The 23,898-nt window shown below is 45.5% G+C and overlaps 8 protein-coding genes across 8 annotated transcripts; 5 read left to right on the top strand and 3 right to left on the bottom strand.

The window, feature by feature from the left end:
* Positions 1 to 1,721: 1,721 nt before the first annotated feature.
* Positions 1,722 to 2,649, top strand: HD556DRAFT_1308740 (uncharacterized protein; the record flags this gene model as incomplete). The annotated part of the gene is made up of 4 exons (XM_041300187.1): positions 1,722 to 1,911; positions 2,039 to 2,223; positions 2,277 to 2,478; positions 2,615 to 2,649. 4 exons carry the CDS (start codon positions 1,722 to 1,724, stop codon positions 2,647 to 2,649), a joined length of 612 nt encoding a protein of 203 aa, XP_041159768.1.
* Positions 2,650 to 5,036: 2,387 nt separating this feature from the next.
* Positions 5,037 to 6,773, top strand: HD556DRAFT_1443739 (uncharacterized protein; the record flags this gene model as incomplete). Its single annotated transcript, XM_041306664.1, has 5 exons — positions 5,037 to 5,336; positions 5,385 to 6,215; positions 6,267 to 6,317; positions 6,371 to 6,571; positions 6,648 to 6,773. The coding sequence occupies 5 exons, from the start codon at positions 5,037 to 5,039 to the stop codon at positions 6,771 to 6,773; spliced, it is 1,509 nt and encodes a 502-aa protein (XP_041159767.1).
* A 177-nt stretch (positions 6,774 to 6,950) lies between these two features.
* On the top strand, positions 6,951 to 7,511 carry HD556DRAFT_1443738 (uncharacterized protein; the record flags this gene model as incomplete). The annotated part of the gene is made up of 1 exon (XM_041306663.1): positions 6,951 to 7,511. The coding sequence occupies one exon, from the start codon at positions 6,951 to 6,953 to the stop codon at positions 7,509 to 7,511; it is 561 nt and encodes a 186-aa protein (XP_041159766.1).
* Positions 7,512 to 12,043: 4,532 nt separating this feature from the next.
* HD556DRAFT_1308738 (uncharacterized protein) lies at positions 12,044 to 13,594 on the bottom strand (the record flags this gene model as incomplete). The annotated part of the gene is made up of 4 exons (XM_041300186.1): positions 12,044 to 12,325; positions 12,629 to 12,750; positions 12,894 to 13,329; positions 13,547 to 13,594. 4 exons carry the CDS (start codon positions 13,592 to 13,594, stop codon positions 12,044 to 12,046), a joined length of 888 nt encoding a protein of 295 aa, XP_041159765.1.
* A 4,114-nt stretch (positions 13,595 to 17,708) lies between these two features.
* HD556DRAFT_1214509 (uncharacterized protein) lies at positions 17,709 to 18,230 on the top strand (the record flags this gene model as incomplete). Its single annotated transcript, XM_041296646.1, has 1 exon — positions 17,709 to 18,230. A coding segment is annotated over one exon (522 nt), but the record flags the coding sequence as incomplete, so codon positions are not given.
* Positions 18,231 to 18,764: 534 nt separating this feature from the next.
* Positions 18,765 to 19,468, top strand: HD556DRAFT_1443734 (uncharacterized protein; the record flags this gene model as incomplete). The annotated part of the gene is made up of 4 exons (XM_041306662.1): positions 18,765 to 18,824; positions 18,872 to 19,109; positions 19,158 to 19,237; positions 19,292 to 19,468. The coding sequence occupies 4 exons, from the start codon at positions 18,765 to 18,767 to the stop codon at positions 19,466 to 19,468; spliced, it is 555 nt and encodes a 184-aa protein (XP_041159763.1).
* Positions 19,469 to 20,159: 691 nt separating this feature from the next.
* Positions 20,160 to 20,732, bottom strand: HD556DRAFT_1375058 (uncharacterized protein; the record flags this gene model as incomplete). The annotated part of the gene is made up of 5 exons (XM_041303068.1): positions 20,160 to 20,336; positions 20,390 to 20,423; positions 20,484 to 20,506; positions 20,551 to 20,598; positions 20,692 to 20,732. 5 exons carry the CDS (start codon positions 20,730 to 20,732, stop codon positions 20,234 to 20,236), a joined length of 249 nt encoding a protein of 82 aa, XP_041159762.1. The 3' UTR covers positions 20,160 to 20,233.
* A 328-nt stretch (positions 20,733 to 21,060) lies between these two features.
* Positions 21,061 to 22,462, bottom strand: HD556DRAFT_1221767 (uncharacterized protein; the record flags this gene model as incomplete). Its single annotated transcript, XM_041296817.1, has 7 exons — positions 21,061 to 21,102; positions 21,166 to 21,252; positions 21,323 to 21,582; positions 21,633 to 21,643; positions 21,708 to 21,840; positions 21,900 to 22,065; positions 22,118 to 22,462. Coding segments are annotated over 7 exons (1,044 nt in total), but the record flags the coding sequence as incomplete, so codon positions are not given.
* Positions 22,463 to 23,898: the final 1,436 nt, after the last annotated feature.

Below are 23,898 nucleotides of genomic sequence, written 5' to 3'. Positions count from 1 at the left end.
ATTTCTACTGATGAGAAGCCTACATAGTAATCAAGCTTGTGATAAGTGATCAGATACCTGTTATACCTCTCATATATGTTCCAGATGATGTATTTGAAGTTTTAGAAAGATCCATGAAGGACTGACTGAATGACAAGTAAAATGACATATCTGTGAAAAGTGACAATTGACATATTTTTACACAAAGTCACATTTATATATGGTACAGGTCAAATATATCATTCAAAATATATAGGATATATGGTGGACTACTAAAGCAACTTATACTACATACTGCCCTGAGATTAGAGGTTTGTGGAAGTAATGTGGTGTATATCTGAGTTGACCCAGCATTAAAGTCCTGCTACTGTCCAACTGATCATTTTCGATGTTTTGGGTCTTTGAACTTTCCCACACTCAATTTCTTATCTATTTCACTTCCTCAGCACTCAATTCTTGTTGGATTGTTTTGTAAATTTAGGTATATGATAGTGAATATATTTTAAATCTACTCCAGGTGTCTAATTATTAAATTTCGATGTTTTGAAAGTATGGGCTCCTTATAAGTAGAAATAGCAAGTATCCACACTAGCTCAAAACTCCAGCCTATTTTGAGCTGATCCTTATCATACAAAGGAACATCATTTTGGTTGTTCCCAGCCCAGTCGCTCATATTCTTCAGTTGTTTCCTGGACACACCTGGAACATGGTTTTGGACCACATCTTTTCATCCCACCTCTGTGAGTTTCATGATGTCGCAGATACGGGAGATCCATCCCGGATTGTATACAACTATGATACTCCATGGTGGATGAGACAAACTGCAATCCCGAATGAACCATGACAATTGGATCAGGTAATGACTTGCTGTATCATTCACTACCAGCATTGACTAGTAAGAATTTTATTCCATTTCCATGGTTCATGACTAATCTGTTCTAGGGTGGTGTTGAGAATGATGGTCTCACTCTTCCAGAGCAGGTGGATCAAACCTCAGTTCCAGCACTGATGGGACTGAGGTGGATAAGAGAACACCTCCTGATATTATTTGAGGAGCAATAGGAGGGCATCCGTGATATGATGGCAGAGATGCAGATGTATGCCACCATCCTAGACAGATTGAAGATAGGCAGAGGAGAGTAGCCCTAGTCACTGAGTTCAGAATTTTGAAATCCATGTTCCATACATGATGTAATGAGTACTGAAAATCACATACCAACTTCCAAATATCTATTCGTGTTCCGTGATTCAGGAATCGGGTGTCAGGGACTCAGTATTCAGAACAGTGTTGAGTCCCGAGCTCCGAGTCCCAAACCCCAAACCCTGAGTCATGAGTCCCGAACCCCGAGCTCCGAGTCCCGAGTCCCAAACATGTTCGTGTTCCTGTTCCATGATTTGGGAATCGGGCGTCAGGGACTCAGTATTCAGAACAGTGTAGAGTCCCGAGTGACAAGTCCTGAACCCCGAGTCATGAGTCCCGAACCCCAAATCCCGACGTTCAGGACTTGGGACTCACAGCTCAGAGTTTGGGACTCATGACTCAGGGTTTGGGGTTTGGGACTCGGAGCTCGGGACTCGACACTGTTTTGAATACCGAGTCCCTGACGCCTGATTCCTGAATCATAGAACACGAACACATTCGGGACTCAGAGTTCAGGGTTTGGGACTCATGACTCAGGGTTTGGGGTTTGGGACTCGACACTGTTCTGAATATCGAGTCCCTGACGCCTGATTCCTGAATCATGGAACAGGAACAGGAACACATTTGGGACTTGGGACTCGGAGCTCGGGGTTCGGGACTCATGACTCAGGGTTTGGGGTTTGGGACTCGGAGCTCGGGACTCGACACTGTTCTGAATACCGAGTCCCTGACACCCGATTCCCGAATCATGGAACATGAACACATTCGGGACTCAGGACTCAGAGCTCAGGGTTCGGGACTCATCACTTGGGACTCGACACTGTTCTGAATACTGAGTCCCTGATGCCTGATTCCCGAATCACAGAACATGAACCATGAAACATGAAACACTGACACATGTGATTCCCAATGTTCCAGATACCCTGACACCCGACACAGTTGCTGAGCTCTGGGTCGCTAACCCCCAAACCCCAAAATTTGGGACTTGGTACCTGGGCTTCCAGGTCTCGGCATTCAGAACAAAGTATCCAATTCCGAGTCACGAGTCCCGAACCCTGAAACCCGGGGAGTCCACAATGTCAGGGTTCAGGGTTCTGTCAAATGTGTACGGCAATCACAAATGTTAATTCAAGCATATTTATACATCTTCTCCCAGTCTCAAATATTGAGTGCTGAGTTCCGGGTTTTGGGACTCAGTACCATGGCACTCAGGACTCCCATATGTCAAGTCCCGAGTTCCAATTATCATGCCATGGACGCAATGGCTGCTGGCCTTGCAATGGCTTTGAGGATATTCTTGCAGGAAGGTCCCTTCAATGATGCAGATACCTCCGGATCGGACACATTCTTTGGGATTGGTGAGTATGACTGCTGGAATCACCATCTCATCAGATCCTACCTCATGTCCCTGTTGAAACCATGCCAGAGATAAATTGATGCATCCAGGAGTTGTGCTAACATTGTCCGAGCCCCGTTTGAACCACTTTTGATTAGTTCGCCAATTGCCATCAGTATTACAACTGGGATAAGTCGAACTATCAAAGTCCAGATGGACAATTGGCTGAGTGCCTGATAGATGTAAGTCTTCTCTCGTATGAGAGGTCAAAGGTTTCTTGGCTAAGGCAAGTGTCGCTGACTTCCTTAGAATAGTGGTTCAAGATAGTAAGGTTGGAGACCTTACTGAAAGACTATGTTCCAGGTAAAACCCAGTAGATTAAAGTGAGGAATACAAGCGGTAGTGTTACAGTCTATATAGACAATGTTCAAGCGGAGCTTGTAAATGGCGTATCAAGATAAGCAACATGAGGCGGACGGCCTGCTTGGATAAGAGAGATAGGCAACATGAGGCAGATGGCCCGCTTGGATAAGAGAGATAGGCAACATGAGGCGGACAGCCCGCTTGGATAAGAGATAGCAAGAATAGTGTAAGACGGACAGCCTGTTTTCATATGTGGTAGAAAAGAAATGATAGGGGTGAAATGTTATTGTAACAATCAGCCCTTACACTTTTTTCAAGGCTTGGAGCGAGCAAATCAGTGGCCTCCCTGATTTCCTTCTGTAGGTTCCATTTGATATTCAATATCCATTGAGTAACAATGTATATTACACACCTGGGTGGTGTCGGTCAGGGCGTCTGGGAGGTACCATGTGATGATGGCACCAGATGCATCGAGAATTGTGGCAGGTTCATTGACCAACTTTTTGTCTTCATGGCCAGGAGGACACCTCTCAAGCAACTTCGCTGAAGGTACAACAATTCAGATGGTGAGTCTGAACAATGTTGGGTCTTGCAGAACCTAGCTGCTATTCGACCCTAAAGGGTTTCTGGACTAGGCTCAAGGCTCAGAGGAGAGGAAATATCATGAAAAACTACTCTGACTCCTACTGGTAACTGGTGAAAAGATAACTGGCTTATGTAAGCTACAAAAGTGCCAACATAAGGTAAGGTAAAAACAGTCTCTACAAGCCCAGCCAGAAATGAATCCCTACATCGCCTCTCTCTGTTCATTATGCCCAGTGTCCTTCAGGGAGATCAATTTGCTATATCTTGCAATATCCATCTGCATCTGAATTGTCATGCAGGAATTTGAATGATAAAACACATTTTTCGAATCTGCAGGAAGACCCACTGGGATTTTTACATGCCTTTATGAGTACATCAGCCAAGCGATCACATGCCATTACCAGATCAATGTCTAGGTTGGGAGAAGGTATGACTGGGTCTCTTCCAGTCTTCTCTGCCTTGAATTTCTGTTCGGTATATTCCCCTGCTTCATAAGTGACAGTCAGGGCCCAAGTGCGCCAGATGTTTATGCTATCAGGAGTGGAAGAGATGTTCATGCTGGATGTTGATCTTGGGAAATCAGATGCTGAATGCTGGATGTCCAGACTTTGGTGTTAAAGGGGGTGGAGATAGTGAGGATCAGATAAGGGAGCCTTGGATATTTTTGGCTGTCAAAGATGTATTATCATCCATTGCTCAATGAAATACTACCTGATTGGAAGTGTGCTGGATATCAGATATTCATTTGTCAACTCCCAGGTCCTGGGCCCCAGAACTCGGAACTCAGTATGGTTGACTCAAATTTTGGTGGTCAGAACTTGGCTTCTCATATGGCAACACAAGCCTCACACCCCGGATTCCACATTCTGCAAGACAACCTGTGCACCATCAAAGGCCATGTCAAGAGATCACCTGCTGCTCCAGGAACTCGGTAACTTTGATTTATTACCTCCCCTGATTTGGTTGATGTACAACTACCTCAGCTCCGTCATGTCTACAATTATGATACACATGGGCCCACCCGTCTAATACAATATCCCATACAACACCCTCAGCCCACCTGTCTAATGAAATATTGTATAAAACACTCTCGGCCCACCCATCTAATACAATATTTTATAATACCCTCGGCCCACCCGTCTAATTTAATATGTGTCTGGGCCCACCTGTGAATGTGATAACAAGTACCTACCCATCTATCTCATACACATCTACCTTAATACACCCATCTGCATAATATCCAACTACCTCGGCCCACCCGTCTACTGAATATTCATGTACATCGGCCCACTCATCTACTCTATATATTCCCTGCATGGGCCCACCCACCTCCATTGGGAATAATTTCCCTCCTGGCCCATCCGTCATAGTCGAGGATATTTTTATCATGGGCCCATGATCCACTGGCCCATATCATACGGGATATTATGCACGTCTGTTCCCTCGTATTATATGGAGATAGGTCACTGTAATATGTGGTGACAATTCCAAAGCTGCCCGCCATCATTGCGCCTCCTGTTAGTACTAGTGTGCCTGTCGTAGATGGCTAGTGGCTGCCGACACACCCGCCATTCTACTCACCACATGCAGTTGGCATGCTATGTTCATGCTCCGATCAAAATGGACCATATCATGGCCACTCAGTGCTCATCGCCCATCCTGCCTCATCTCTCCCGCCCATCTTTCCTCCTCGCCCAACTTGTCTTTTACCCGCCCTCACCCACATATTCTTCTCTCACTCCCTCTGCACTCCTTATAATGTCCATTGCCATGTCTTCCCTGCAACAGGCAGATGTCACATTCCTGGCCAAATTGGCTCTGCATGAATCTGCAGTTGGCCTTGTCACCGATTGCACGAATTGTGGGGGTACAGTTCCAATCACCATATGTCGGAGCAATGTGAATGGGAACTCAGGGAAGCCAATGGCCAGGGTGCGTTATCCGCATGAGTTATTGATCCTCATTAACCTTTCTTGCCAGTATCAATCATGTTCCTTCTTCCACTGGTTCCCTCAAATTCTATCACATCCAGACATCATGGCCCTCCTCCCATCATCAAGTCATTCCCCGAGTCTTACCAGTTCTCAGCCAGCACCTTCTATCTTTATGAGCGGCACTAGTGCTGCTTCCGCCACTCATTTCCCTTCAACACAACCTCTTGCCTCAACTGGCAATGGCAAGAAGTCACGCAAGCGAGGCATCAAATGCAACAGTGCCTTTTGCCAACGAGCGAGTGCGCTGCATTGCCCGCATGCAAAGTGCCTCACCCATTGTATCGAGGAGGTGGGAGGATGTCCAGTGCATCTCACTGAGACAGATAACCAGCAGCAGCACCCTATCGTGCAGCAGGAGTGGAATTGGGACTATGATCAGGAGGATACTCTTATGCTTCCTGCTGAGGATACTCTTGCGCTCCTTGCTGAGCCCTACTGGCATGATGATGGAGTTCAGACGAACGACAGGCTGAGAGCACTTCAACATGCACTTCAGTCTGTTGGCGCTGGATGGCCTGCTGTGTTCCCATTATTTCATGATATTTTGATAGCTCCTACACCATCACAACCACCCGCGCCAACAACACAACCACCTGCGCCATCGCAACCACCCACACCATCGCAACCACCCACACTATTGCAACCACCCGCGCCATCCCAGCAGTCTCATCTGCCCCCTCTGTTGCAAATCACCCATCTGCCAATACACTCTCAGCATGGTGACACCTTAGCTCCACATGCCTTCCCAGTTCATAAGCTGTTGAAGCCTCCGCATATAACCAATCAACTTGACCCAATGTGGACAGGTGACCTCAATGTGCGTGCGTGAGAGGGAATTGAGAGCAAGAGGATGTCAGAACGTCGCAAGGAGATGGAACGAGCTTCCAGGCAGCGCTTTGTCTTGTACTGGTTTGATGCTGTGAGTCACTATTTGGTTTCCCTTTTGTTGCAATACTTACTACTGATGTGTAGGACAACACACCAGTGTCAATGCAGTGGGCTGTTCACTGCCCATACTTCCCACAATATCAGCTCTCAGATGATCCCGCCCTTGTCAACTCCCTTGGCAGCAACATTGAAAAAATTGATGTTTTTGAGGAAAGCTTCATGCGTTGTATTCCATCAATGCCACCCAGGCTGCCACATCTTCATACGACGTCATGGTGTCACCGAGTGCAGCGGCTTTGATGAGTTATTTAATTCTTCCAAACTGCTGACTTGCCCTTCTCACATGCACTTCAACATGAAGGGTAAGCGTGATAGCATACACAAGAAGATGAAGCAACAACAGACATCCACCCCGGCTTCATCATCGGACGTCGAGATTCTTGATGACAACACACAACTTACACCTGAGCTCAAGAAGACAAAGTGACAACAGGCATCCATCGCTGCTTCATCGTCGGACATCGAGATTCTGGATAATGAGACGCAACTTACACCCAAGGTGTCCTTGGGAAAGCACCGCTGGGCTCAAAGCCCTGGCCAAGAGCAAGAGATGCACACCACTACATGAGTGCAACTGGCACAAGATGGCTTTGATACCCACTCGATGTCACCGACACCACCACTATCCCCCATTCAACCACCAGAGGATGACTTCAATTCCTGTTGCGCTACTTCAATGTCACCAACACCACTGCTTGCGACATCGTCATTCTCCTCATCCGTTGAGTCTGCACCTTTGACATCTGCATCAGTTGCAGTTGAGGACATTTGGCGACCAGTGCCATCTTTGGAAACTCACCAGTCAGCTCAGGCTGCTCTGTCCATCATTCTTGTACATGTTCCGATATACGATCGTGCCAATCCACGACGAGTCTGGCCACAGGGAATGTACACAGTTGATATGGTTGTTGGCTTTCAGCAGATGGACATCCCAAAGTTCCGTAACTATGGTCAGGAGCATCTTTTTCATCTCATCTTTGGGGATACTCCGTTTGTTAAGGCCACATATCATGAAAATCGCAAGGCATGGCGCGAGACACCACTGACCATCCTCGAGACACACAAGAATAGCAGGCACACTCAAGATGGCCTTTGGTCGAACTGTCTTGCCACATGCCGCATTGCCTTGGGTCTGGAGAGCAAGAAACATAGCTGGCGGAAGTAGTGTCAAAGTATTGTCCCTCGGTTTGTTCTATACTTGTTTTATGTAGTGCCTACTAACCATTGCTTTGTCCGAACCCCACTGGCCATCACACTCCAGATTCCCCGCAGTTCAGGCAGTTGAAGAATTTCTTCAAGGGCGTTTCTGTCATGCTCGTCCTCCAAACATCATCGGCATTCAAGTTGGATAGCAGGAGGGAAATGAAGAACCCTTGTACTGTTATCCAACTTGAATGCCGATGATGTTCGGATAGTTTAGTGGGCGAAGGATCAAGCGCCTTCAAAACCACACTGATCCAAAATTGTTTATGAACCCAGGGTAAACAATTTTGTATCAGTGTGGTTTTGAAGGCACTTGAAGATGATGTTTGGATAGTTTAGTGGGTCCTCCTTCATCTCATCGCCCACTAATCTATCCAAACATCATCTTCCTATCCGAACATCATCGGCATTCAAGAGCTAGCTACACCTATACTGCAGGGTATTGAGTAGGAATTAGTCGGAGCTTGGTCCTATGTGATTCAAAATTTAAATTATATGCCGCTGCATCTACGCATGTGATGCTGGTATCATGGTGTGACACTGTGACAGATCTGGGCTGATACAGTTTTCAGATACATAATCAAACAGTCGAATAGATACAAGTCCAGTAAAATTAAGAACACTGAAATTACAAAGGACTATAGAGAGGCTACTATTATACCAATGATTGTCAATCCTGGTCTTGCCTAAAGTTTAGACCCTTTGCAAGCACAAAGATTGATATCAATGTGAAAATGCTGCCTCAATGAGCCTCATTGCTACAGACTGAGAAAAATTGGCACATGTTTGCGGACTGTAGCTTGTATGTCTGAGGCAACATTGAACCTTGAAGCTTGATCTATGATTACCAGTTCATACCCATTTCCTGTCATAAAATGTCTCACCAAAATGGGCAGGTTTGGCATATAGGTCAATTGTAGTGCCATTGCACAACTCAGGACAAGTTTTGGACTCCATATATTGCTGAGCAAGCTCAGCATCCTATGAATCAGGATGCGGAAAACCAACAGAATTGTCATGCTGGTCAAGCAGTGCAATCATGTCATGATTAGTGCAATTCACAACTGACCCAGCACTTATACCTGCCCATTGGACCACATCCTGAAGAGAAATCATATTGCCATAGTGGCCAGCACGATTGAGGAAGATAGCAAGCTGGATGGAAACTGGAAGCTGAGGATTGTTAGATTGATTATGAAAAATATGATGATCAGAAATCTGATCAAGAGTGTCATCAAATATGATGGAGTCAACACGTAGCTTCTGCCAAAATGAATCGGAGTGATGTTCCTCATGATGAATAAGGATATGCCTGCCCTACGACCACGACTTCGACAGTCTGCATGCCTGCAGACCCTCTCTCAGAACATTGATGTATTGTGTTGCAAGAACAACAGGAAACAGATGGACCCACCATCTTCTGGAACTCGTGGAGGGGGAGGGGCTAATATGCAAGACTCGTCACCAGCCATGATTTCGTGGCACAACATCCCTATGCATGCCGACCTAAGCCACACTTATGTCAACATTTCTTTGAATTCTTGCCCAAAGTTAGCCGACATTCTATGGAGCTTACTGAGCTTAGCGAGTTTTCAGGAAAACACTTTGAACGCCACTAATATATCATATTAAAACACCCCCACACAATGGGAGTCTTGGAAGGCCACTAGTAGGATAGATTGGATGATGAATGATAAATATTGAGATATCCATGCACAGTAGGAGTCCTGGAAGGTCACTATGGTGACAGAGTAGTGAAGAAATATCTGATATATATAATAGTATATTTTAGAAATGCATGCATACAGATAGTAGTAGGATATGAGATCAGTGATGGATATGAATGTGCTATGAATGTGCTCCTACATAGTGGGAGTCCTGGAGGGCCACTTGTATGACAGAGTATATAGTGAGTAATAAATATTGGGACACTCCTACATAGTGGGAGTCCTGGAAGGCCACTAGTATGAAGATATGTATGATAGGTAGTGAATATTGAGATATCCTTATATAGATGAAGTGTATGATGAATAATACAAATTCGGACCCTCTCATATAGTAGGAGTCCTAGAGGGCTACTAGTATTATGAAGTGTATGGTTAGAAAATAAAGATGGAGATACCCTCACACACAGTGGGAGTCTTGGAAGGCCACTGGTATAGTGTAAGATGTGATAGATAATAAATATTCAGACACTCTCACACAATGGGAGTCCTAGAGGGCCACCATGGTAATAGGATATGGAATAAAAAATAATGATCAGTACTCTCTCACATAGTGGGAGTCTTGGAAGGCTACTATAATAGTAGAATATGAGATGAGTATTGAATATGAATGCACTCCTGCATGGTGGGAGTCCTGGAAGGCCATAGCACAATAGTGTGTATGATAGATAATGAATATTGAGACACCTTCATACAGTGGGATGATGGAATATATACAGACAATTCAAATTATCACACTATCATATCATATGGAGAATCATTAATGACAGGATATATTTAATATTGCAAATAGTGAGAGACATGCAAGGCCACTTGTATGACACACAATATGATGGATAATGAATATTGACACATCCTCACACCATGGGAGTCCTAGAAGGCCACTATGGTGATAGGATGGAGGTCCAATAAATAATATAGATACATAAAACTATATATATAGATAGTGTTAGTATGTACGTGAGATGAATGATGGATATAAAGATCCTCCTATATCATGGGAGTCCTAGAGGGCCATTAGTATGTCAGAGTAGATGATGATATGGACACTGCCACACAGTGGGAGTCTGGGAAGGCCACTATGCTGATAGAGTGAATAATGGACAATAAATATTGAGACACTGCTACACAGTGGGAGTCTTGGAAGGCCACTGGTATGATAGATTGTATGATGTATGATGAATATTAGGAGATCCCTACACAGTGGGAGTCCTGGAAGGTCACTATGGTGATAGAGTGATAAAGAAATATCTGATATAGCATGCAGATACAGATGGTAGTAGAATATAAGATGAATAATGAATAGTAATGTTCCCTTTCATAGTGGAAGTCCTGGAAGGCCACTTGTATGTTGAAACATAATATGATGAATGATGATGTAGATACTCCTACACAGTGGGAGTCCTGGAAGGCCACTATAGTAGTAGGTCATGACATGAGTAATCAATGTGAATACCTTCCCACACAGTGGGAGTCCCAGAGGGCCACATAAAATGTATGGAATGATAAACAAAGGCAAAAAAGTGAATCCTAGCGGATCCTAGGGGGCCCCATAACCCTAATACTCCCACCCTTATCTCCTCCTTATCCCCCTCACATTTCCACCCTTACACTTCCTTATCTTACTCACACCCTCCACTTCTTACCCTTTTTACTATACTTTACCCTTCCTTATCCTTACCCTTCACTTATCCTTTTTACCACACTTTACGCTTCCTTATCCTTATCTTTCCCCTTACCCTCTCACTACACTTTACTCCCTCCTTACCCTTCCTCGCCCCCTCTTCACTTCTCACTCCTTCCCTCACCCCTTCCCTATACTTCTCCTTTTCTCATCCTCCCACTCACACTTTCCTATCGCCTATACTCTCCTTTTTCCCTCTCTCACTTCCTTCCTCATATCATCTTTTTTGCCCCTTCACTTGACTTTTCCCTTTTTTCTCCCTTTCTTTCTTCACATCTTTCCTTCATCTCTCCCTCGTCTTTTCCCTTGACTTTCCCTTCACCGTCCCCTTCATATTTCCATGTCCTGGCCTTGCTTTTCCCTGTCTCTTCACTTTTCACTCTCCCCTTTTCCCTCAAAACCATCCATGATTTTCCCTCATTTCTTCCCTAGCTCCCTCAAATCTTGCCCTCCTGACTTTCCCTTGCTACCCCCCACCATCCCACCGTCTTTCTCTATGTTTTTCATTTTCACCATTTTTTCCTCATATTGTTATTTTCCCACCCTCTATGCTGCGCCACCATGTTTTTTGTTGCTGTCGTGTCGGTCGGTTCTTGACTTTCCTCCCGCTCCCCTTACCCTTGTCTTGACTTGACTTTCCATTCCATCGTATCTTATCATCTTATCATCTTTCTCCCCTTTTCTCCCTTCCACTGGTCTTTCTCCTTCCTTTCATTCTCCTTTCTTTTGCTGCCCTTCCTGGATTTTATCTCCCTTCATCCTTCAACTTTCTTCTCTATTCCCTCTCCGATCCCTTCCCTTCCTTGACTTTTCCATTTTCCTGATCTCTCATCTCGGGTTCTCCCTCGTGTGTTCACATGGGGGTTTCTTCTTCGCTTTGACTTTGACTGTCATCTTCCATCTGTCTCGCTCGCTTTGTCCCTCACTCTTGTTTTCCCTTTTTTTTATATCTGCCCTTTGACTTGAGTCTTTTCCCTGTGTCCCTTTATCGTATCGTATCGTCTCTTTTCATTTTCGCTTTTTCCTGCTTTCTAGCTCTCTCTATCCACGTCTTTATTTCACCTTTGCTTTCCCTTTTCGCTTTTTTCATTCCTTCATTATCTTATCTCTGGACTCCTCCATTCCCCTCTCTTTGACTTTCACTTTCACTTTGACGTTTGGTTCATCGTTCCATCTCTTCGCTTTCAATTTCACTGTTTCCTTTGCCTCTCTCATTCTTCGATTTTCATCTCTCTCCACTTTGACTTTTGTTTGGTTCCTTGATCTACGACTCTCTTTGACTTTTGGTTCATCGATCGTCACATCTCTTGGCTTTCCCTTGGACTGTTCGCTTTTTGGTTCTCTTGACTTTGACTTGACTTGACTTCCCTTCGCATTCTTTGATTATCGTATCTCTCCGCTTTCGCTTTCGCTTTCCTTCCTCTGATGCATCTCTTGACTTTCACTCGACTGGGGCCTCGACTATCCTCTTTGTATTCTTATATCCTGACCTTCGTTCTCCAATCGTCTTCCCTTGAACTCTGTACTTTTCTCACAACCATCCATGTTTCATGCTGATTCCGACTGTAGCTCGCTCAATATCGTCGCATTCCTGACTTTTCCTTGGTACCCCCATGATCACACCATCTTTCTTGATGATGTTCAGTGTTGCCACTTTTGTTAAAGTGGTACCCTGTGGACTTTGGCTGACATGCCATCACCTTTGGGCAGCCCGGCATGGGTTTTGCTGAGGGCGCGCACAAATTGTGTGTCAGCCCTAGGTTGATGAGAGAGGGCGACCACTTTGACCTTGACTTAAGGACAGTTCCCATGGTCGGGTCAAGGTGAGGACGACTCATCCTCCAAGGATCATAATACATTAGCTGTACAGCAGGTCGCGTCACATCGGAACTCGGCTCTCGATGTGCACTAATTTTTATAATGCACTATGACTCACCTTTGTCATAGAGGACGACTCCCCACATTCCTGTCTTGGTCAAGTGGCCTTTGATATCCCCAAGTCGTATGCGCAGATCTGCATGCTCCTCTGCCTCCTCCTTCGTTATACTCTCCTCTCCCTCCAGATGCGTAAGTCGCGCTTGAAGCTCTTCTGCTTCGTCCGAGAATCTCTTTGTGTATTTCTTCAATGCAGCGACACGATGCTGACCTGATGCGAAGATAAGTGGCTCCTGATCTCTGAATTTCACTTCCTTTAACGTCGTGGAGTCTGTCCAGCTGCCCTCTAATGTTTGCCCAGGCGAAATGCGTGATCTCTCGATGACGATGGGAAGTGCGTTCGTCTGCGTCCCCCACTGAATTCCGTTCTTCTCGAACGACGCGATCATTTTGTTGACGTGCGTATTGTTCTTCAGCCGGTCGTTGTACGTTCCGAACTTCAGCATATTCGCGATTGTGAGTATATTAATCTTCCCCATTCCAATCTTTGCAGCTGCAACAGCCGCATCGCAGTCGTTCGTTTTCGAGCGCGACGTCATCCTTCGTCAACGTTGCCTGAACCGGTCGGGTATTCAGTTTAAACGTGTTGCTAGTCGACGCAACCTTCGTGTATATCGTACGTTATTTTCCTCACAAAGCATTACATTCACTCACGTCGTCGTCGTCCTTGGTAGCTTTCTTCTTGCCTTTGCGTGGCGCCATCTTGGTTGTGTTCAAGGTTCGTTTTCATCTTATCATCTTATCGATCATTACTTATCCTCATCGATTACATATCCTCTCTGCCCTGAACCCTCGACAGCCTCATGGTCTTATGCACCGCGGGCTTTCACAATGTTAAGTATTTTCTCGTTCATATATATTATAGTCTATATATAAATATATCATTCTAATATTAGCAATATACATATTGTAAGAGCGGTATATATATATATCTATATATATTAATATATCAAATCAAATTAGACTTAAACTACCATTAAAGTACAAGGAAAGAGTAAGGAGAAACACGCTAATTTGGCCAAGAAGATGCATTTCATGTGAAAGGATGTAGAATTATACTTGCGTAACACTCATAATTAATGTATTATTTGTAGTGTTTTCTTGGTGCTGTCCGTCTCTCCTGGGACTGCCATTTCAAATATCACGTGATACTTGCCAATTGCAAGTCATACCGCTCTTACACTCTTTCCTTGTACTTTAATGGTAGTTTAATTCTAATTTTATTTGATATATCAATATATATACATATATATATATAGACCGTTCTGGACTCGGATCTTTTAGCGCATCCAGACACGGTTTTCGATGCGCATCCAGACATCATGATTCTTATCTATATATATGTGGTTATGTGCCACATCCAGAACCGAGTCTGGATGTGCACGTATGTTGATACCTAGTTGGCTGTTGGTATACATACCCGTACTGTTATTATCACTTATTTTATATAATGTTTGCTACTGATATCTTATTATATGGCCTTTGAATTGTAAAAACATACGGTTACATATGGTATATAACTTTGAAAATGGGTTCCCAACCGGTACCTAAACCCAACCTACTTACAAAATACCCTTATAAATTTGAGGTACAATTGTGATATATATTGTATGAATTTTACTTTAAATAAACCTTTCTAACACTTTACCATTTTCGCGTCGCTTTCCTGATGAACTATATAGCCAAAGTCACCGCTACTACAGGAGTCAGCTGGAGAAATATTTGCTACAGGTCACTCCAGGCAGCTACAGCGCTCGTGTGATATTAACCTGTCTACAAACTACTTATGACAGACACACCAAACATCTTGCCGTCAATATTTGAACTCGTTAAAATAAAAATCACTTGCCACCTTGCGGTGGAGTTGGCGTGTCGAGCGAGGACTTGTTGCAATCGAAAGGAAGGTGCTCTAACTTGCCACCATTTTGGACTCATTGAACCGTGTGATAATTGACTTGATGGAATTTTCGCAATATTGTCATATTGCATTGGTATATATTTCTATTATTGTAAGAATATACAAGTAGTCTTGTAGCCTAGTTGTAAAAATGATGCACTTATAATTGTTCAAGGTGTCGGGTTCAATTCCTACCAATTGTACATTATAACGTGTGAAAATGATCTGATGTGAGCACTGGTGACATTTCTTTTGGCCTCGTAACTATCAGGTCCTACTAGTGTTAGTAGCCTGTAGCCTCCTGTAGCTTGCTATGACGAGCTACCAGTGACTCTCATAGCGAGCCGTGTGGCTATATAGCCACATGTAGAAGGGACTTGACAAATGGGACTACAGGTACTACAGCGACTATATAGCCACCTGTAGTCAAATGGTATTTTCCTGATGTTCGGTCTCCCTTGCGTCATCGATCTTACTGCTGCGAGTGCATCTCCCTATGAATCTTCACTGTTTTCGCTCACTTGCATTCCTGGCAGATCAATCCCGAATGTGGCGATGCAGGAGCTCAATGCGCTCAGTTACACTAGACCTTTGAACAACCAGCAAGTCTGAAGGAATTGTTCAGTCGACGATCAGTTTGAATTGATGCGGACAGTAACTTTTGATCAAAGTATTATCCAGAGATTGAATGTGAAGAAATCGAAGAAGGATACACGTCGAACGAACAAGTTGTCATAGGACTTTCGAGGCATGCATCTCCTTCATCGCATTTCCGAGCTTCCCACCAAAATGGCTGAGAATATCCTACTGCCACATGTTGTATTTGGCGTTGACTCTGGCTTGGAGTTACTCGTAAGCCGCGACACAGACACAAACACTTAGTTGAGTTTCTGATGTGTCGAATGTTGACCGTGTCGTATCGAGAACCAGATAACGCCTATTCAAATCAGTAAGTATCTGAACAATTGGAGATACCGTATCATACATACCCAACCAGTCATGCAATTGTTTCATCCAAGTTGCATGTACATATTCTATAGGTGGATCAAGGAAGATCACCGGGTTCTGCATTTAAATCTCGTGAACGATGGGTTTTACAGTCATGCTGCCCTCGGTGACCTACAAAGATGGGTCAGTACTGGTGTTGCGAATAACAACACACCATACCCTGTCCTCCTTCCTGCCTTTGCCAGCTCGCCGCTTGTTGGTGACGTCCCGCAAAGGCATTAGATCTCAGCGTGCATCACCATCATCTGTCAGATTAAACTAAGAACACCACACTTGGATAATATAGCCAGACCGCTGAAGTGAGATCCCTTCTATCCGCTTATCAAGGTTAGCCACCCAGCGTTCAAGATTAGCATATCCCTCCAGATTCAGGTGATCAATCTGCATGTGTTCAGCCTCCTAAACATGGAATTAGTATCTGACAGTAATAATTCTAAACAAGAGCGTACCCTAACTCAGGGCCAGGGCTGCTTCTGTGATGCAGTGGTCATGCGCCAAGTACGGTTTGTTTCCAAACAGACCGAGATGCTTGTAGACGTTGTGCCACAATCATGCGACGCCGCCATTTGAACACATAACTTGGCTGACGGCAGGGAGCATGGAGTAAATGATGCGAGCAACAACTTCAACATTCACGGCTCCGAGCTCGCACGAGCCCACGGTCAAATTTTTCAGGGAAGTATGTTGGGATGACTCGACTTCAGGCTCGATATCGATATTCTGAGCGTCGAGTGATACTTGCAGGTCTTGCAAATGCAGACATAGACGAAGCGCCGCGAACAACCCGCGAAATGTAAGGGTAGCTGGATAAGGATACCAGTTCACCAATGATAGGGAGTGAATATGCGGCCAAGTTGCCATGGCCTCAAAAAGAAGGTCATCGTCGTGGTAGATGTGAACAGCCTCGGCGTTCGGAAATGTTGATGTTTTCAAGGGTCTGGGATGCTTTGCACAGTGACAGTGCACGGAAAAGCTGTTCAGCCTCTGCCCAAGGTAAAACACGGACATGCATATCGAACTCCTTTAGCAAAAGGAATTTAAAATGTTGTATGATTGCAACAGTATCGGTAAACTCCCCCACATCAGGACAGCGTGCCCCAATCTAATTGGAGTTCTGATTATCACATAACAACGGCACAACATTGGGGCAGGAAAAAGCGCAAGTCTCCTATTTCCGTGCGTTGAACCAACCAGGATAACAACATCAAATTCGGAAATACACATGTCTCGATGGGGAGGGCCGTAACTTGAAGAAGGTGAAAATAATTGCTGGCTGATATAGTTATATTGCGCACACGAGCGGAATGGCAATGGAACTCATGCTCGGCTAATGGGTCAGCGTACTGGGACCAGGAATACTGTATTTAGAGGCTCAATCAGCGAACGAACGAACGAACACAGAACAATAAGCTTGCTTTCGATACTCCGCACTGACCTTGGACTTGGGATCATATATCACTGAATGTAGCCTCGTCACACAGCCTAACAGTGTCTCAACCCAGGCATGTTAGAGTAAAGCAAATCCATCGCAAGCTGGTGAAAGGTTGCATGTCAAGGCGAGCAATGCAGGGGATTCTCGTGTCAGTGATTGAGGCGAGCCTGCCAGTCTGAACTCTCAAATTAATATGAGAAGGTGACTAAGCGTGAAATGACCAAAAAATAGCCGAAGGAATGGCGTCGAAATAGGAGTAAGCGACAAAGACTCCTAAATTCACCACTTCCAAAATCTATCAATCTCAAAGACACAGCGACATGGAAAGATTCAATGGCGACTTAGACTTACTTTGCGCAGAACTGTACACTATCATACTCGACGAATTGACACTCCCAGACCTGCAAGCATTGGCCAAAACCAGAGTCCAAAACAATGAAGGGGTGAAAGAGTACTTGGAGAAGCGTCGCAACAATGTACTTGGAACATTTGTGGAAGACGTCGACGGCTTGCTTGCCCTCTTAGAGCGGACAGGAACAGTTATCTCAGGCTCAAGCGCACTGCATCTAGTACAAGCCAAAGCAAGATCAGTGGGTTTACGGGACATGGACATATATGCCACGCTGGAGTTTGAAGATGAAGTAATGAATCACTTCAAAGCTGCAGAAGGATACAAAGTCACATCAAAAGGAGGACGAAAGCAAGGGTACGACACATCAGCGGTCCAAAAGGTATGCGAGTTGGATAAGGAAGGAAAGAAGGTAGACATCATCATCACTGACTGGCCGAATGTCATCATGCCGGTCCTACAATATCACTCAACAGCCGTCATGAACTACATCACAGCGCATTCACTCGTCTGTCTCTACCCCCAGTGGACCAAGGAGAAAAAGAGTTTAGTGAACCCTCGCATGTATTTGGAGGACGGCACCAATGTGCGAGGTGTGATGGCATTGATGAAGTACGTACGCCGTGGTTTCCAGGTGACTACGGAGCCATTCGAATTGGGAACGCATGACTGTCAACAGAGTGCGTATTGTCCCCACACCATGAGGAACACCATGGACGGTGATACTCTGCACTGGGACTTCAAGCGAGTCAACACTGTGGGAGATATCCCAGTGACATGCGATGAGATAATATGGCGCCTTGGAGGAAATGAGTGCAAAGAAGGGAGAGACGAGATAAATTCTCCCTTCATTAGCATGAGAGGCTACTATTAAAGGATAAATGTGTCAATGACAAATGTTCCCGCTACCGTGAGGGAGTGGGTCTTGTCAACTTTGATTTTCACGTTTTTGCGGTAGATCTGTCCGATTCTGAGCACCCTTTCTTTTTGCCTTTAAGTAACAGTCGTTTTCGCCTTATGTGGTACCCTCGCCTCCAGATAGTAACTGGCTGTGCTCATCGATCGCTCCAGCCCTTTTTCGGGCCTTACATGGTAAGTTGTGCTTATATGATCGATACTTTCGTCCATTTACGGCATTTTTCGTCCTGGTACGAAAACTGCCATACATCATACCACCAGTGCTTGCATGCATCTTTGGATGCGGCGTTGCTTCTCCATCATTGTCAACACCGAGCAGCTATACGCGGTACGAAACACTGGATGACCAATGTTATACTGCTAATGATGTCATAGGTACCCAAGGCCATGCAGCAGGCCATGCAGGGAAAGCGCGCAAGAGTGACGAAAAAAGCGATCAGCAAGACAGACAGTACTCCAGATAACAAAGGTGTTGGAGGTTCCTCATCGGCGGAGACAGTGACGACGAAGGAACACACGCATGACGCAGCAGTCACAACGAACACATTTTATGAGCCAAACGTTTTGCCTGATTATGGAGGAGAGCTGTACCAGCACGTTAACGCTAAACTCCGTTAGCTCGATATTAGGGACGTAGCTAACAAGCTCATCGCACCTTAAGACTGGTACTCTAGCCTCAGGCGTGGAACCCTTGTCATGGTGAGAGCAACTTTGCACGCATTCAATTGGAAAGAGCGTCGGGTAAGCATAAGTGCTTCACAATATCAGACAATCAGCGACTAATTGGCCAAACAGGTCTATCAGTTGAACGCACACACTGTTCGCGTGATGGACCCGTCCAAGTTGGACATGGAGCCATTGAGTTCGCAAGCCAGTGGATCCGAATATGACACAGGAGCATCAAGCTCTAAGTTGCGTGCATCAGATGCCATGGCTGGAGTGCAATTGGGAAAAAGAGCGAGAGAGGAATGAAGAACGACGCATGCCGATGGCACTCGGGATGGTATGAAAAGCGATGACAGTTTTTGACAGTGAATACTTGTATGATATATGTGAGACTGAATGTATTTTGAACGAACCGCTAGAATGTGTGGACATAAGCCAAACTGTGAAAGGAAAGAGTAAACCATTACGTGAGCCTACGGCAGTTTTCGTTCCAGGTCGAAAAATGACGTGTTGGGACATAAGCATGGTTACATAATCTGAGATTTGGCAGGTAAAATGGGAAAGACAAAGAAAAATAGGTAAGGTAGCGGGTTTTGCCACTTTAGCTGGCGCTATCACTTATATAACAAATGTGACTCAACTACTTTTGTATAATCGATCACGGACAGGGTACACTGCAATTGAAGTACCGGCAGAATGACTCCACCGTATTGAATTCTCCAATGACAGTCAGACCAGCTTCATAGTCTTCCGTCTCAGGTGGAGCGGAAAGGAAGGGTGTGCCGCCCTCTTCAGTAGCTGCCTTTTGATGAGCGAAGGGTGCTTTGGATTTCGTGTCATGGTAGATAGTCCTGCACATGTAATTAGACGATAGCGCAGTAGACAAATAATAAAAATATTCAACAAGGAAACTATAACAGATGCTCTGGTGCTTCTGAGGGGGCTACACGAGGTATTCGTCAGCGGTCGAGATGAAGATCAGCGGAAGTCAGACTTACAGAGAAATAATAGATATCGTTGGCTTCTGTCAAGATTGTTTTCTCGCTGTTCTGCATATGGCTTGCGTTGGTGCTAGCAATTTCGGAGTAGATGAGAGTCGCTCACATTGATATGGACGGAGGTCGCAGCGCTGATGACCTTCCCACTCTCGACCTGGGCTCTGGAGAAAGCAAGCCTATACAATATATAAGCGACTTCCAAGACTATTGATCTTGTCGATCATGTTACTGGGCCGTGTAGGTCGCGGTAGCCCAGTATGAACCTGGAAAGAGGGCTCATATGGAAGTCGGCAACTTGGCAGCAAGAGAATAGCAACACCCACCCGACTTCCCGAATTTGCTGACCCTGAAACAATTGCAATATTCCCTAACAGAAGTAGACGCACTTACTTCCAAACTATCGGGAAGAAGTCCTCGTAGAGGCCGTCCAGGTTGGGACTTAGGCGAGCATGATTGTGACCTCCCTGCCGAGGTCGTTGCTACGAAACGTTGGGTGAAATTTTTGTGCAAAGCGAGATCACGGACACTCACGACTGGAAGGTCAAATTCCTGACGAAGGGTCGGGGTGACATTGTTTCGGATTGTTAAAACACAAAGTGTACTAAAGTTGAGATTGAGTGTGGATCGAAGAGCTCGAATAGAGCCTCAGCAAGCAGGCTTTTATCTTGATGTTCTCGAGGTGGGCAGGTCTTACTGCTAGTCTTCGTTGGAGAGCACCCTCGTCGGTGTAGTCGGGTGCCCATTCAGATACCGCATTATTCTAACCGTGATAAGTGAGAACACGTGTGGGCTCGAAATAGTATGACATGGCAGTCACATGAAACACTGTACGATGCAGTGGAAACAACATAAGCATCAGCTTCGGTGGCGACGGTTTTTGAATCTTGATGGGCCATCAGGCCTGAAGTTGGATGCAAAGAGTGCTATGGCAGGTGTACCACCCTAGTGGAAATGAATGCCATTAGAGGAAGTTGTGAACGGGCAACGAGGAGAGGAAAGACTCACCCAGGTCTTCTTCAACACGTCCGGAACAAGGTACGTTTCTCCAGCGTGATGGAACGATGCTACTGGGAACTCGAACTCATTCGTAAGCTGTTTACGCCCATACATTAAATGCGCATATAAATTAAAAAAGAATTATTCTAAGAAGATTTGAACGCACACGGACGATTCCGTCGAGATCAACTGCCTCATAGCAGTGCACGGAAAGCCTCACACGTCCTCGGAGCACATCGACAAGGGATTCCCATTGCAGATCTTCAGGAAATGCATTTCCCGCGAGATCGTCCCAGGAGTTAGACTCTGCTTTGGCGCAGAAATCGTCTTGAGCGTCACGCAGCTTTCGGGCACTGTCGTAGGCGGCGCGGAAGTTCCACCCAGAGTCGAGACGCGTCATGCCATAGACACGAGAGGGGTTTTCACCTTACGGGTAAGTGAGCGAGGATAATAACGAGGCGTCTTCTGGGACATACCACATGCATGTCTGTCAGGTGTTATCAAAAGTGAGAAGGTAAATAAGAGAATATCGAGCGAGTGAGATAACAGACTTCATGTGTCGCCAGCAGGGTGTGAGAGAGTGATCAAAGTGAGAGCCATTGAGGGTGTAGGGAGGTTCGAGGAGCATGGAAGAAGGCGAACGTTCGGCTGTAGGACGAAGCTTCATTATGAACGCTTGACCACCTAGTAGACAAGGTTTATGATCAGCAATTAGACAATGTGTTCATTGAGACAACTCTGACCGATATCATTTGCGCTCCCAGGGAGAATTTGCGCGGTTGTGACGCCTCCAGCTATGGCAAGTTCGTATGATGCGTCATGGGTGTTCAACCCGTCGATACTGCGCAACCAGGGTAAGATGGGGGCCTTGCGAGAGTTTGTGTCGCGTGCACCTGCAAAAAATGGTATCTTATAGCTATTATATAGAGTAGCAAATGAACGCACCGTTTAGCTCGGGCACGCTACCAACACCAATATGGGAATATAAATCTACAATCCCAGGGGTCACCCACGCTCCGTGAACATCGACGACCTCTGATTTCCTGTGTTTTGACTCAACCTGCCGAATCAGGGAAAGAGGAACATCCCCGATGGCTTTGATGAGACCACGGTGGATGAGGAGGTCACCATTGAGAACCTCGTGGCCGTCATTAGCAGCAGTCCATATAGTCTCGTTGCGCACAAGAACGGGAGTCGTGTTCTCGGAATCTGCGTAGCGGTCACTCTGGGTGCGGTGGTGGAAATTGGGTGGAGGCCCGGATTTGGAGCGTATGTAGGCACATTTGGAGAGGATCTGGGAGCGACGGGCAAACTCCTGTGGACTAGATTGAGGAAACACCGAAGAGATAAAGGTCGAGGAATGAAAAGGAACGATGCAGACGAGTGCGATGGTAAACAAGACTAGGTAAGCCCAACGTCGAAAAGGAGGGCGGGTCGCCAACGGTGAGCTACCCATTGCGTTGGACGGTGCCAGGCGAACTTGACTTGAGTCTTGTGACTCTTGTCCGCATCGTAATAAAATATGACGTTCGTGGGGAACATGTCGGCAGTATTGTGGTTATGAACCTATTATTAGTAGCTTCGAACGAACCGAACTTCCGTAGGGGGGCCGCGGATGGAGCTCGGTCCGGTAGTTCGAACCCGTTCGCTGGCACTAATCTTATTCCATTGTTCCCACTAATACCGTAGATTTCATGAACAGTGTGACTACTCAGCGGTGTTAACAATGATATGACTATTACTGGTAGATAAAGCAATAGATGAATGGTTGGACTAATGAATTTTAACGGCTGGACACTTGAATTTCGACGTGGTCCCCCAAAAAAATGGGCGTGACCCAAGAACTGACATAGACGCGGCCACAACGGCAATCAACACTCCATAGTAGCTGGAATGGGGATACTTACTGAAGATGATGGGCTAGTCGATGTCGCGCTCTCCGAAATTCTGTCACTCCCCGTAGAACAGAGACTTGAACTTGATCCTCGAAGAGATGTGAAATTGTTGAGTGCGCGATCCTGAGATTTTTTCCGGCAGGGTGACCCTGAAAGGGCAATTGAGATCGTCCATATATAAAGCCCTTCATGTCAAGCCTTCGAATCTGCAGATGAGGCGAGAAGGCGCACCTTCGTTGCTTATGCAAGGGGAAAGAGACGCTGCGTCAATCATCCTGGCATCGGTAGCGCTGAATCAAAACATTGCAGAAGCAAAGACCACTCTCTGGCATTATCGGCTCTTGCACAACCAATACAATCTCAAAGAAGTGTACAAAAAGCCATCAAGCTGGAACCCGGTCAATCGCGAAACAGACTTTGGCTTATCTTCGAGCACAGGAATCGCTGTAATATCACGTAGGATAATGTACACGTATGTAAAAAGAGGCTCAATACCTGATCATCCGATAATGTACCTGTTGTGTGGATTCCTTTAGAATGTCGAGTGCTGCGATGCCATCCATAGGCAGAGCTCTGCCTTCAGTAGACGGGGCACGTTCGTCGCCGTTTTCCTTGAGCAGCAACCTCTGTAGCGTCGCCGATGAGTATTGGAAGGATTCATTATACAGCCACCTAAAAAAACTTGACCGTCAACACATTAATATTGATCAATTGGATTAGAAGTTGCCTGTACTCCGGGCTGTGTCCCAAATTAGTCCAGGGTAACGTGCAGAATTGTGAAACTGACCTTCTCGAACTCGCGCTCCTGTGTCCACTGCAGGTGCTTCTTCAGGAAGAGAACAACTTC

The sequence above is a fragment of the Suillus plorans genome, assembly GCF_016647745.1.
Source record: "Suillus plorans strain S12 chromosome Unknown HD556scaffold_31, whole genome shotgun sequence".
In the NCBI taxonomy this organism is placed as follows: Eukaryota; Fungi; Basidiomycota; class Agaricomycetes; order Boletales; family Suillaceae; genus Suillus; species Suillus plorans.
This window is presented reverse-complemented; position numbering and strand designations above follow the sequence as displayed.